This window comes from Mustela lutreola, chromosome 15 (genome assembly GCF_030435805.1).
Source record: "Mustela lutreola isolate mMusLut2 chromosome 15, mMusLut2.pri, whole genome shotgun sequence".
NCBI classification, from domain to species: Eukaryota; Metazoa; Chordata; class Mammalia; order Carnivora; family Mustelidae; genus Mustela; species Mustela lutreola.
This window is the reverse complement of record NC_081304.1, coordinates 1,415,075-1,429,749: the sequence shown is the minus strand read 5'-3', so window position 1 is coordinate 1,429,749 and position 14,675 is coordinate 1,415,075. Positions and strand designations below refer to the sequence as shown.

At 57.9% G+C, this 14,675-nt stretch overlaps 1 protein-coding gene across 1 annotated transcript in view; it reads right to left on the bottom strand.

The window, feature by feature from the left end:
• LOC131816668 (collagen alpha-1(I) chain) overlaps nt 1-11,833 on the bottom strand; it is a 28,314-nt gene extending 16,481 nt beyond the window's left edge. The window contains exons 1-3 of the mRNA XM_059149596.1: nt 11,800-11,833; nt 9,878-10,227; nt 6,260-6,447 (exon numbers count right to left, since the gene is read on the bottom strand). Of these exons, the coding sequence (XP_059005579.1) occupies nt 6,260-6,447; nt 9,878-10,227; nt 11,800-11,833 (572 nt within the window). The remainder of the gene's footprint in view (nt 1-6,259; nt 6,448-9,877; nt 10,228-11,799) is intronic.
• Nucleotides 11,834-14,675: the final 2,842 nt, after the last annotated feature.

Below are 14,675 nucleotides of genomic sequence, written 5' to 3'. Positions count from 1 at the left end.
CTCTCTGCCTACTTGTGATCTCTGTCTGTCCAATAAATAAATAAATAAGTCTTTAAAAAAATAAAAAATAAAAAAAGAACCGACATGGGAACCTCCGGAAGGCCATCAGGGAATCCAACTGAGAGGCTGTGGAGACAACCTGCCACGGGCTTTTCTTCCTAAACACTTAAGGTTGTATTTGCATATGCAAATGAATATAATAATTAGCGCACCGCCATATATATTTGGCAACTATACAAAGTCACATTAGACACACACACATAGCATCAGTTAGGATCTGTTGTTGTTAGGCTCTTTATTTTGAAATGATTATGGATTCGGCACCGTTGTCGGAAATAGCACAGAGAGAGCCGCCTCCCCTTTCCCCAGGTTCCACCCGTGGTCACACCCTGCAAAATGATCCGGCAGCATCGTGACCTGGGTATTGGTCTGGATATGATCCCACAGCATCGTGACCTGGGTATTGGTCTGGATATGATCCCGCAGCATCGTGACCTGGGTATTGGTCTGGATATGATCCCACAGCATCGTGACCTGGGTATTGGTCTGGATGCGGTCAAGATACAGAACCCCGGGTCAGACCCACGCCCTTCCGTCACCCCCCCCCCGCCCCCGCGCCCCGTCACCCCCGCGACCACCGCCCGGCCTCCATTTCTATACTTTCGCGGTTTCACGAGTGGCGTGGAGGAGGGGTCACCCAGGCGCTGACCTCTGGGCCTGGCTTTCCTCACTCACCATCATCCTGGGAGCTCCCCCACCCGCCAGAGGTCACGGGCGTTGTTTTCTGGTCTTGACCGTCAGCAGTAGAGCCGCGGCGTGCGCTGGAGCTCGGGGTTTGGTGTGAACACAGGTCGCGGCTTCTCTGAGACAGTGACACCCACGCACGCGACCGCCCTTCAGGTTCGGTTTTAAGAGACCCCGCCAGGCCGCTGTCCAGAGAGGCTGCACCACGGCGACCCCCGCACTCTCCGGCTGTGGCTTCTGCCACGGGGGGAGCCCTTCTGTGGCCCGTGCTGGGGACTCGGTGTGCCTTTAGCTCGCGTCTCCCTGATGAACGATGACGTCGAGCGTTTTCTCAGGGATCACTTGCGGCCTGCAGGGCCCCTGCAGGAAACTGTCTGTTCATGCTGCTTGCCCATTTCCTAACCCAGCTGTTGTCTTTCCACGGCTGGGCTGGGGGACCCGCGCGAGCCTGTGGATGGGTTTGTGGTTTGCATGTCTTCCTCTAGCCGGCAGCGTGGATGGACCGCATTGCCTTTTTTTTAACTCCATACTCTTTTTTTTTTTTTTTTTTAAGATTATTTATTTATGTGACAGAGAGAGAGAGACAGCAAGAGAGGGGACACAAGCAGGGGGAGCGGGAGAGAGAGAACAAGGTTTCCCTCCGAGCAGGGAGCCCGATGCGGGGCTTGGTCCCAGGACCCTGGGATCATGACCTGAGCCGAAGGCAGACGTTTAACGACTTAAGTTTTAACGTTTAACGACTGAGCCACCGAAGCGCCCCTAAACTTTGTGCTCGTGAACAGTTTCGAACTTACAGAAAAGGGGCTGACCCAGTCCCTCTGTACTGTTCGCCCAGATACCTCAAGTAGTGACATTTCGCCACATTGTGTTGCCCTAGCGTTTTACAGCTTTTTTGAACCACTGAGAGTCACAGACACGATGCCCGTAATCCCTTCACAGTGAGCACGGGTTTCCTCAAGCGAGGACAGGCTCCCACACAGCCACGGCATAGCAATCAAAATCAGGACACTACACTGATACGACGCTACTCCTCAACCACAAACCCCGGGACGTTTCACGGATTGTCCCAGGCGTGTCCCAAGAGCCCCAGAATCCAGCCCGGGGCCACGGGTCAGTTGTTGTCCCATTCCACGGTCTCCTTCGATCTGGAATCCGAGTCTTTCTTTGTGACGTCATCACGCGGGCTTGGGAAAGCTCACCGGCCACACTTTGGTCTGACAATCAAGGTCAGTGCCTCGGCAGTCAGGAAGGAAGACAAGCTAAGAAAAGCGTGTTAAGCAGAAGGGTAAACCGAGGCCAGGAAAATGCAGGGGCTTGTTCAGTGTGGCACGGTTGGAGGACGGGGGGCGGTTCCCGAGCTCGCCAGCCCCTTCCCTAAGGCCGCACACACCCTGGGACTCTGGACCGTGCTGTCCGCTGATAAGGCAATCCGAAAGGTCAGAGGGTAAAAGGGTTGCTTTTTCAAAATCTACTTTAAAATTTGGTACGCTGGGGCACCTGGGTGGCTCAGTGGGCTCTCTGCTCAGCGGGGAGCCTGCTCCCCCCTCTCTCTGCCTGCCTTTCTGCCTACTTGTGATCTCTGTCTGTCAAATAAATAAATAAAATCTTTTTTAAAAAATAAAAATATATATATTTTTAAAAAGTAACACCCTGGGCCACTTTTTTACACATACCCCCAAATAGACTCAAAATGGCTTCAAGACTTAAATGTACGAGTTGAAACCACAGCCTCCTAGAAGAAAACCTAGTAATTTCTCTGACATCGGCCTAGTGGTATTTTTGGATCATCTGTCTCCTCAGGCAAGGACAAGAAAAGCAGAAATAAGCAAGTGGGACTGTGCGAAAATAAAAAGCTTCCGCACACTGGGGCGCTCTGCGGACTCAGTCGGTGGAGCATGTGACGCTTGAGTTCCAGTCCCAGGTTGGGTGTAGAGATTACTTAAAAAAAAAAACCAAAACCAAAACCAAAAAAAAAAAAAAAACAAAAAACCACCTTCTGCACAGCAAAGGAAACAACTGGTGAAACGGAAAGGTATTTTACTGAGCAGGAGAGGGTATCTGCAAATCGGGTTCCTGGCAAGCAGCTAACATGCAAAATGTGTAAAGAACTTATGTGACTTGATATGAATAAAACCCAAATAATTCAATTAAAAAATGGGCAGAGGACCTGAACAGACACTCTGATGCCCAACAGACACGTGAAAAGATGCTCTTCATCAGTCAACGTCAGGGAGATGCAAAGAAAAACCACAATGAGATCTCGCCTCCCCCGTCAGAAGGGTTAAAATCAAATAGACAAGAAGCACAAGTGTTGGTGAGGATGCGTAGAACAAGGACACTCATGTACTGTTGGTGGGGTTGCGCACTGGTGCAGCACCCTGAAGAACAGTATGGAGGGTCCTGAAAAAACTGAAAGTAGAAGTACCGTTCAATCCAGCAAGTCCATGTCTAGGTATTAATCCAAAGAAAACAAAAACACAAATTCGGAAAGACTCATGCGCTCCGTTCTTTGTTGCACAATCATTTATGATAGCCAAGACATGGAAACAACCCAAAGATCCACAGATAGATGAATGGATAAAGTGCTGTGCGTGTGAGCTCTCTCTCTCTCTCTCTCTCTCTCACACACACACAATGCAATATTACTTAGTCACAAAAAAAGAATGAAATCCTGCCATCTGCAACAACATGGTTGGAGCCAAAGAGTATTACGCTGAGTGAAATAAGTTGGAGCAAGACAAATAAATAGCATACGATTTCACTTATAACGCCGAAATCTAAAAAACAAAACAAACACGCCAAAAAAAAAAAAAAAAGAAGAAGAAGAAAGAAACAGACTCAGGTAGGGAGTACAGACCGGTGGTTACCAGAAGGGACGTGGACCAAATGGGTGAAGGGGACAGAGGCGGCGATCTTGGGGTTACAGAGAGCATAAGACACAGGGACGTGAACAGCGTGAGGAATGCGGTGCTGATACTGTAACAACATGGTAGCATGTATAATGTAGCATCACTCTGTCCTGCGCCTGAAACCCATATGATGCTGTCTGTCAACTACACTTCAATAGAAATTTTAAAAATGTGATACATCTGGGGTGCCTGGCTCTCTCCTCTGAGCCAGGCTGGGTATAGAGCTCTCTTTAAAAATGTGATAGGGGCGCCTGGGTGGCTCAGTGGGTTAAAGCCTCTGCCTTTGGCTCAGGTCATGATCTCAGGGTCCTGGGATCGAGTCCCGCATCGGGCTCTCTGCTCAGCGGGGAGCCTGCTTCCTCCTCTCTCTCTGGCTGCCTCTCTGCCTACTTGTGATCTCCGTCTGTCAAATTAATAAATAAAATCTTTAAAAATAAATAAATAAAAATAAAAAATAAAAATGTGATAAATAGGGGCGCCTGGGTAGTTCCGTTGTTCGGCGTCTGCCTTCAGCTCAGGTCATGATCCCCAGGTCCTGGGATCGAGCCCCGCATCAGGTTCCCTGCTCGGCTGGAAGCCTGCTTCTCCCTCTGCCACTCCCCCTGCTTGTGTTCCCTCTCGCTGTTTCTCTGTCAAATAATAAATAAAATCTTAAAAAAAAAAAAAAGGCAAAAACAAACTTTAACTTGAGAATTGGTCTTTATAGCTCATGCCCGTGATATTCTTGAGGGGTACAGGTGACTGACTTGGTAAGCTATCCCTCCGTTTGGGTTTGTCTGATGTCTCCTCCTCATGGGGCCCCACTTCTGCGCTTTTGGTGAAATCTCCCAGAAACGACGTATTGTTCTTCCTGGTGGTGGCACCGGGAGGCACGCGACATCTGTCTGTCCCAGTGCACACGGTATGAACATTTGCTACCCGGTGAAGGTCACGTCTGCCAGGTTTCTCCACCATAAGGTCAATTAATTCGTATTTTGAACTCACAAAATTAGTAAGCAATAATTAGTAGAAACCTGTGGGGCGATGTGCTGAGTCGCGTGGACACCCCGTTTCTCCAGCCTCTCGCTGGCCGGCAGCTTCCTGCGGGCTCTTCCGTGAACCGGGGACGGACGTGCCGCCTTCCCCGCTCACCTGGGCCGACTGTGGCGTGCCCTCGGCGTTTCAGACTCTGCTTCCTGTCCTGTTTCTGGGTTTGTTCATTTACTGGCAGCTCGGCCGATCTCGACTGTAAACGAGCATGGTGGCCCGTTACGGTCTTCATTCTGTTGCTCGGCTTGTCCCGGTGTGGCCAGTGGGACCCTCTTCAAGCCTCTTCTGACTCCCATGCCTTTACCTTCTTCTTCTGCACACTGCCTGCCTTTGTGGCCCCACAGGCCTTCCGGGCACATCTGGAGCCTTCCCTGCTCCAGCCCTGGAACCCGCCATGTCTCCAAAAAGGCCTCATTCCTTTTAGAAGAGAACGGAATTTGGAAGTCAAGGTCTGGGCGCCAGGTGTGCTCACTGCCCCTGGGACTTCGGTTTCTGGGCCCTTTGGGCAGACGGAGCCAAGAAGCACGCGGCTCGCACATCCCAGCATTTGTTTGTATATTAAAAAACCAGTTCATGGGGCGCCTGGGTGGCTCAGTGGGTTAAAGCCTCTGGTTTTGGCTCAGGTCATGATCCCAGGGTCCTGGGATCGAGCCCCGCATCGGGCTCTCTGCTCAGCAGGGAGCCTGCTTCCTCCTCTCTCTCTGCCTGCTTCTCTGCCTACTTGTGATCTCTGTCTGTCCAATAAATAAATTAAATCTTTAAAAAAAAAAACAAAAAACAATTCATGCCAATACGTTCTCCCACAAGACAAGGGGGACATGCTGGCTGGGGGACCCTCCGCATGGCAGCCAGCATTGAGCCCAGAGCCCCAAAAGGGAACCTGTCTTCATTCTGGCCTCGGGGCTGCGGCGGCTTTGGGTCTCAGGTCCGGACAAGCCAGAGCCGTCCTCGGTGGGCCGAGGCAGCCGTGAGCCCATGCTGGCCCAGGGCGTCTGAGCCAGTGGCCTCGTGCGTGCGAGAGCCGGACACTGCCTGGCTCAGAATCCCAGCAGTGGGACGAGGGCCGCACGCCAGTGCCCCTGCCCCATCAGTGCTTGTCCCCTGCCACCACTGTTCAGGCTCTGCTGTGCTCTCAGAGCCATTTCGAATCCACCCTGGGCCTAAAACCTAAAAGACAGCCTGCCCTGATGAACACAAGCCCTTAGCATAAAGGTTCTGGAACTTGCTCCCTCAAGCAGCGGAGGCGGGAGGGGGGACCCTGTTTGGTTTTGGCAGCACCAGGTCAAGCCTGGCATCTGGAATTCAAGAGGAAAATCAAAGCTTGCTGGCCGCTCTCGGAAGGGGAAACTGAGGCCCGAAGAGAGATCACACACCTGGGAGCGCGGGCCCTGCCCTGTGCACCCTTCAGTCTGGAGCTCGGGGAAGGGCCCGAAAGGGCTGGAAGGCGCCTCCGCCCTCGGAGCCGGAGCAGCCCTTCTCTCCTGACACGCAGGGAGGCGCGAGGCCCTCTGTGCTCGCAGGTTCATCTGTCTGATGAATCTGTCATAACTTGGAAGGCCCTGGTTTATAACACTCACTTCCTGTCCCCTTCCCGCCGCCGGCAGAACCGCAGGCCGGTTAACTGCGCGTCCATCACCGGCCAGGGCAGGGAGAGGCGGGCGGGGAGCCTCCTGGGGGGGCCCAGCTGTGCTCGCTCCCGGCCGCACCCAGCCCGCACCCAGCCCGCGGCCTCCAGTGCTCCAGCGCCCCCCTCCTCCACCTCTTCCTGTGGGGCGGACCCGATGGGGACCGGAGGACAGGACCGACACCCTCCGTGTTTGCCTAAGAGGCCCAGCCCTCTGGCAGAGTCGCAGAGAGCAGTCCTTGGAAAGTGGCCGGGCCGCCCGCTCTGGCTTGGAGGACTCAGGGGCTGCGGGGGGCTAAGCGGGGAGGCACGGCAGCGTGGGGCTGGCTGAGGATGGCCCGGCGGCATCCTGCCGCATGTCCCCGTGGCCGCCGGGAGGGCACCAGGCGCCTGGAGCATCGGTCCCTCAGTCATTTCTACCGTCTCTACCGTGTGGATTTGGTTTTTAAGTATTGTGTTATTTCCCTCGGACTTCCGTGACACTTTCCCACTCACTGGGTGCCTGAAAGCAGCGGGAATTGGCACTCGGACCACTGGAGAGACCACAGGTCCTAAATCAAGGTGTGGGCATGGCCAAGCACCTTCCAAAGGCTTTGGGAGGGGGAATTCACCGGTCTTCCCAGGGCTCCTCCCCAGTGTCTGCCTCCCCCTCACTGGACATCTCCCTCCCGGTGCCTCTGAGTCTGAAATGTCCCTCTACCTTTCTCTGATCATGAGGACGCTAGCATTGGATTTAGGGCCAAGCCTAAGTCCAGGACGACCTCATGTGAAAATGGGATATAATTCAGAACCAGGAGGGACCGCGGACCTGGAGCCCGGCCCCCAGTCTAGAAATGCAGGTGCTTGGCCCTGAGTGGAACCTGGGCCTGGCTGGAGCCTCAGCACGCAGGTGCCCATGTGGCTGGGTGCTTTCCCAGCGCCCCTTTCCTTGGGCTCGGGATACCCTGGCTGGGACCAGGGCAGGAAAGCCACAGAGAAGTGCTGAGGTCTCTTTGAGACCAGATCCAGGTGCTGCAGAGACCAAGTGGGGCCAAGGGGTGGGGGTGCCTGCCTGTCCCAGCGGCCCCTCCTGGGGTGGCTCTCTGCCCACACAGAGCCGAGGGGCCGGTAAGGTCCGAGTGTTTGGGCCTCTGCAGCCCTGGGACCTTGGCCGGTGACCTCTGCTCCTCACCTGGAGGCCCCATCCACTGGGGGTCCTGGGGCAGCCAGGCTATTGCTTTGGCCCAGCCACCAGGTTTCACCCAAGACGCGGCCTTGGGAGGAGCGAGCAGGTGGCCTGTTGAGCCCTCTGTGCTCCCCCAGCTCTAGAGGTGGCCAGGCCCAGAGTGGGTCCCCTTACTTGCAAAGGTTTAGGGCCAGGGGAGGAGGGAAGGCCAGGGGCCTGCGTTCGACAAAGGCTTCATGCACTTCCCCCTTTCGGAAGCAGGATCAGGTCGGAAGCTTGCACAGGAGACTGAGGCTCTGTCACAGCCTGCACGGCTGAGAGGCCAGGAGCAGGGGACACAGCGGCAGTGCCCTTCCTCCACCAAGCCATCTGGGCAGCCTCAGACAGGGGGATGGTGAGACTAGGAGCATGTCAGGGCCCAGAGAGGGGGCCTGCGGCTCTCCCCACAGGCCAGAGGATCACCAGCTGCTGCCCCTGCTGCCCTGGGCCTGCGGGACACCGGGCTGTGCCTGGCTTCCCCAGGGCTCCGCCTCTGCCCTCCTGCAGTTGGGACAGGAGGGGCTGTCACCTGTCAGGACTTGGGGACATTTCCTCGCACCCCCATCCGCCCCGGAGGGAGCAGCCAGCTTGCTCCAGCATATCCTGCCTTTTGGGCCCGCAGCTCCCCTAACCCCTCTGTGCTCCCCATGCTTCTCCTCTAGGGTGGGGTCAAGGGCTGGAGGCCTGGGGGTCCTCAGGGAAGCTGCTGGCTCTTCCCGGGCTGTTTCTGCAAGGCGGGCCGTTCACGCCCACAGTGCCCTTGGAGGGAGGCTGGAGAGCCCAGTTTTCATAGGAGGCTCGGCAGGATGGAGCCAGCCAGGGCCCCTGCTGGCCAGGAGTTGGGGGGGTAGAGCCAGAGGGGGAGAAGCAGGATCCCAGGGGCTCCCTCCTCCTGCCGGTGCGGGGGGGGGGGCGGTATTCCCCAGTTCCCAGGGATGCAGGACCTAACGGGGTGACTGGAGTCTTTATAAAGTGAGGTGCCAGGGATGGAGAGGCTTGAAGCCGCCGAGCTGTGCTTACAAGCGGTGGACGTGGCCCCTTTCATGTACATTTCACCACAGCCTGAAAAATAAGTAAAAACTTGAAAGAGAAAAGAAGAGGGAGGCTAAGGGAGATTTGAGACTCAGAAGAGATGGGGACTGGCGGGATTGCGGAGACGGGGACTGTCCTGGCCACCAGAGGCCGAGAGGCATGACCCGACTGTCCTCAGAGCCCCGTATGGCCTGGGACTTCTGGCCTCTAGAGCTGCCAGAGGACATCAGTGGTTCTGAGCCTTCCGGTGACATTCACACCCAAGTCCTCCAAGTTCTGCCCCTTTGCTGGAATGGGGGGCGGGGAAGGTGGGAACCAGGGCACCGCTGGGGTCACAGGAAGGGAAGCAGGAGCCCTTCTGTCCCCAGTGTGGGTCCGACCAGGGCATCAGGGAGTCCTACCCTGCCAGGAGGGCTTGCTGTAAGCAGGGCCCCGGGCACCTTAGGGACACTGCCGGGCTCACAGGGCCCAGAGGGGCTGGACCTCGGGGCTGGGGCTTCCCCACAGGGTGAGAGGTTGGGGCCAGGAGGCCAGTTCAGGGAGGGTCCCCACAGTGGGGTGGGGCGGCACTCGGTCTTGCTCTTGGTTGACCCAGGGGACCACGCCTGCTTGGTAAGACCTTCCTTTTCCAGGCTTCCATTCCCTGGCCTGGTGGCCCTCTTGCCTCTCCCCCGCCCTCTACAGGAAGGACCCTCCTCACCCCTGCATGGACCTCAGCCACACCTCTGCTTTCCATCCGAACCACACTGGGACTCCCCCCACCACCCCCCACACCCCCACCCCCACCCCACACACCCCCACACCCCCACCCCCCACAACCCCCACACACACACCCCCGGCAGGCCGACTCTGCAAGCCTGGGGCTGGCTCTTGCTCACTCCACACGCCCCCAGGCTGAATGCCATTCCCTGACCTGCAGCCGCCTCCCCTGGGCTTGCCCCCTCCCCCCACTCGGGTCGCAGCCATCTCTTCCACACTCCAAGCTCTCCCCGGGCCTCTTGTGCTGGTCTTCCCAGTGCTTGCAAAGACCTCTGGGATGCAGCCACCGGCTCCCCCAGCCCCTTCCTCATCTCATCTCCCCTCTACCGCCATTGAAGGCCCATTGGTCCCCTTTCATTCCTAGAAGCCTCAGGGCCTTTGCACCTGCCAGCCTGAAATGATCCCCTTCCCCTGCCACAACTTTCATGACTTGGTTCCTCATTTCCTTGACTACTTTGCTCAAATGCTGTCTTGCTGTGCCCTGTCTGAATTTGCAACACCTTCCAGCCTCCTGGGGACCACGCACTCCCTGAGCGTGCTGTAGAGTTGACTCCTTGGTGCAAGCTCTCGCCTCACCCCGCCCCCCCACTGCAGTGTCAGCTCCGGGGGGGTCAGCTCCTTAAGATTCCAGCTCTCTGGGCGCCCACGGCGGGCCCACAGCCGGTGCCAGGCGACGGTGTGAGGATCCACAGGGGGGACTCCTGCCTGGCAGGCAGGCTTGACCTCGGCATGCCCTTCCCTGCGAGCCACCCCCACTTCCATGCCAGGTATCTTCCAGAAGGCGTGCTCGGCCTCGGGAACCTGGCCTGGGATCAGCGGCTGGGTCTCTGGGCCGCGGAATCTGGGCTCTGCTGACACCGCTGTGGGGCTGGCGGCACTCAGTGTGGGAGGGGAGAAGGCCACAGTCCGCGGCGGAGAGAAGTAAGCTGGGCAGACGGACACATGGAGGCCTGGAGCCCAAGACAAGCTCTCCAACGGCCTCGCGGCCTCCTCTGCTCCAGCCGGCAGGAGCACTCACTAGGCAGCGAGCAGAAGCCTCTGATGATTGGCACGAAAACAGCAAAACAGACCAATGGAACAGGAGGGAGGGTCAGGATGAGGAACCCCTCAACCCCATCTTCCGATCAGCTGGGCCACCGCAAGGGCCACTGTGGCGCAGGGTGAAAAGATGGCCTGAGTCTGGGCCTCTCATCCGAGGCGCCGTGTCCGCTGGATTTGATGGGGGGAAATGATCCTTGATCCCAACATCACCCCATAGACAAAAATCAATTAAAAATGGATCACAGACCGCTATGTGAAAAGTAAAATTAAAAAAAAAAGCTTCCAGAATAAAATGAGAACTTCTTCAAGACCTTATCACTGGGCAAGATTGCTCCAAGATACAAAAGGCTCTCTCCATGAATGATTGGACTTCATTGAGTTTAAGGACATTGGCTCATCAAGATGCCATTTAGAGGGACACCTGGGTGGCTCAGTGGGTTAAGGTCCTGGGATCAAGCCCCACACAGGGGTGGGGGGGGTGGGAGGGGTGGTCTCTGCTCAGCGGGGAGCCTGCTGCCCCCACCTCCCGCCCTCTGCCTGCCTCTCTGCCTACTTACAATCTGCCGTCAAATAAATAAATAAAACCTTTAAAAAACAAAAAAGATGCCATTTAGAGAGTGGAAAGGTAAGCCACACACAGGGAGACAACATCCACTCCATACATCTGTGTATCTTTTTTTAAAAAGATTTTATTTTTAAGTAATCTGTACGCCCAGCACGGGACTCGGACTCATGCCCCAAGATCCAGAGTTGCATGCGGTACGGAGCCAGCCGGGCGCCCCCCCATCTGTCTATCGTGATAGACAGACAGGTACCCAACCGAAGCCGCCTTCCTGAGCAGAATACATAAAGAACATCCACAAAACCATAAAAACAAGACAATCTAGCAATTTTTGAATCCGGTACAACACTTGAACAGGTACTGCCCAGACCTGTGGACTTTCCAAATGGCCAACACGCAGTGAAAAGTAGCTCGGCGTCCTTAATCATCAGGGAAGCAACCGCGTCCTAGAGCTGGGTGCCCCTTCCCCCCCCCTCAGGACACACACGGAGACAGGGGACGGCCCGGTTTCCAGCGGCCAGCTCCCAGCCTCGGACTTAGCCGCGGGACCGTGTGGCCAGCTCCTTACACGCACTCCCTCTGTCCCCTGGAGCCCTGCACCAGTGTCCCAGGGTTGCCGTCCCCAGAGGCCCTCGGAGTGGCCAGTTCAGAACAGCACAGATGCCCCATCACAGTTTGGGAGGCCACAGGTGTCCAGCGGTCCCTCTGTCCAGAGCTCCCTCCTGGCTTCTGGGGGCTGCGACAATCCTCGGCACCCTGTGGCTTGGGGTCCCATCACTCTAGTCTCGGCTTCTGTGGCCACGTGGCCTTGCCTCTGTGCCCCCGGAATGAGGACATTTGTCACTGGGCTTAGGCCCGGCTCTCACCACTGTGGCCTCATCTCAAGATGACTAACCAATTATGTCTTCTCCTAAAGAGCGGCACGCCATGGCGCTTGGTAGACGCAGCCTGCCATGGGGCCACGTCGCTCAGCGAGCGCCTGCAGCGCAGACTCTCTGGGGCTCACCTCTGTCCTGAGAGCGCAGAGGAAGACGGACACCGCCCTCCCAGGGACCAGCTCACACCCTCACCGTGTGCCTGGGCGCGGAGGAGCTGCCCACAGCCAGGCCCGCATGGGGGTTGGTGTCCTAGGCTGGTCACGCGGAGGACCCCAGACTGAGTGCCTGGCGTAGCAGACACGTACTGTCTCAGCGCGGGAGGCCACGGTTCCAAATCCGGGGCTGGACGGGGCCGCGCTCCCTCCCGAGGCTCCAGAGGCTCAGCCTCCCTCTTTTCTTCCCGCTTCTGGTGACCCTACAAGGTCCTCACCTCCGTCATCATGAGGCCACCCCGAATGCCCCTGTGCCTCTCTCTTAAAAGGACACTTGCCATTGGGTGTGGGTTTGGGGCCCGACCTGACGCAGAACACCCTCTCCCCCACACACACCTTTCCCGCGCCAGCACACACCCATAGGAGCCAGGTGCACTGTCTTTTGGGGTCACCATCCAGCCACTCCAGGAGGGTTCCCGAGCACTGGGGACACAGTCACCCGGCCATGTGGTTACAGAAGTGGGGTGTGGGGTCTGAGAGCTGTGGGCAAGTCACCAAGGGCCTCAACCCCAAAACCAGACGAGGACAGGCCTGTGTGGGGAAGGGGCCCCGGCAGCGGTTCAGGCCAGGGAGAACGCTGGCCGTGGCGACACAGGCCGCCACTGTGCACACACACTTGCCTCCAGGCTTCTCCATGTCAGCGGGATCACCCTGCTATCCAACCTACCCCTCTCATCCCCACTGAGAGAGCGTCTTCCGTGTGATTGTGGGAGACACGCTGGGCTCAGGGAGGTGGGGTGCCCCAGCAGGACATGGCAGACCTGGGTGTGGGCCCAGACCTCCTGAGCCCAAGGAGGCCCTTGCCTGCCCGGCGGTGGGCTGAGCCTAAGCAGGTGAAGCAGGGCTACAAAGAGTTTGCGGGAAGAGAAGGTCTCGTTCCAAGACCTAGGGGACTTGGGCCCTGTAGATACCAGCCAGCCCCCAAGAAACGGAGGAAGAGGGACCTTGGAAGTGCCCCCAGAGATTCCATTTCTGGAATGGTGTGTGGTGGGGGACCGGTGTGTGTGGTGGGGGATGGGCACAGGTGTGGGCACACAGTGGGGCTGTGCGTGGCCCAGGCAGCCAGAGACACGAGGGGTTCAGGGGACCAATTTCTACCCCATGCACTGGCTGAGGCCTAATGGGGCCTCTCTTGTCTCGTGGCCCAGAACAGACGGGGCCCATGGGGCTGGGGAGCCATTCTGAGCTGATACGCCCCTTGGAGCTTTGAACTTTGTATTGTGGGCTCACTAATGATGTGAATCACCCAACAGGAGGGAGAAGCAGGCCGGGTCCCCGCATGTCCCCTCAACCCTGGGGCCGGGCCTCACCCTTGTTCTGTCCCAGGTGCCCTGGGCTCTGACTCAGCCCCTTCCCCGCAGACCCCAAAGCCCAGCTGGCCACCTCCAAGGGGCCTGCCCCGGCGGGGAAACAGCCGAGCACCTGAGCCCCACAGGGCAGAGGGCGGAAGATGCCTCTGTCCTACCCTACCTGCGTCTGAGGGTGGCCCGGGGGGGCTCCTGGGGAGGACGTGGGGGTGTGGGCGGCACGGCCACGGAGGAGGACGAGGGCAGGAACAGCCGCCCCCCCAGAACACTCTGCAGAACCCCCTGCCCTTCAGCTGTCTGCGCCAAGTCTGGCTGTCCTGAGCCAGAGGCCAGCAGGGGCCCCTGTGAGGCGGCCCATTGCCCAAATCCTACATTTCTCCGTTTTCGGGGCTGGTGGGCAGCAGCTAGAGCTCAGACGGGGGTCAACGCCTGGGCCCAGATGCTGGCTGCGCTCCCTCCTGCCTGCGCGGCCTTGGCCGGTGGTGAGGGGTCAGCGGGGGCCTGCGGCTCGCGCTCAGAAAACCTCCCTTCTCCGTCGTGGTCAGTGAGGCTGGCCGGCGGCTGTGTCCCCAGGCCTAGCGAGGGGCCCGGCCCTTGCTCATCCTCTCCCGCTTCCGTCCCCCCAGGCCCTCTCCAGATTCCTTTTCTTTTCTTTTTTTAAGATTTTATTCATTTATTTGACAGAGACACGGCGAGAGAGAGGGAACACGAGTAGGGGGAGTGGTTGAGGGAGAAGGAGCTCCCTGCTGAGCAGGGAGCCCAATGCAGGGGCTCGATCCCAGGACCCTGGGACCATGACCTGAGCTGAAGTCAGACACTTAACGGACTGAGCCACCAGGTGCCCCCACAGATTCCTTTTCTGACTCCGTGCGGGGAAATCTCTTCTGCCCCTCCCCAGGGGAGGGCCCTAGGCCTGCTCTGTCCACCCCCAGGACCCCCGGCACCCCCTCACCCCAGTGCATGCTAAGCCAGCAATTCCCCGGAGCCAGCCTCTCGTCCAGCAGCCTCGGCGGGAAATCCCTCGGCACCCCCACACCTGTCACCTTCATGGGGGCTCCTAACCCATGGCCCTTGATCCCAGGGTGGGGGCAGGGCAGAGTCAGCACCAGTCTGGTCAGCAATCCCTGTGGTGAAAATAGGGCAGCCGGCCGCAGGCCAGGCATGCTCAGGGCACCCAGCCCCGTGCCCGCCTCAGCTCACCGTGCCCACCCATGAGACATCAGGAAGTTCCTGCCATGGGCCCCCACATGAGGGTGTGCCTGCCAGCAGAGGACCCCGACTCCTGTGTGAGGCTTTCCCAGGGCCCTGACAAGGTGCAGGAGTCTGGGCTGACTTCAGCCCCGGAGGCCTGGGCCCCCCATACGGCCCTCACTG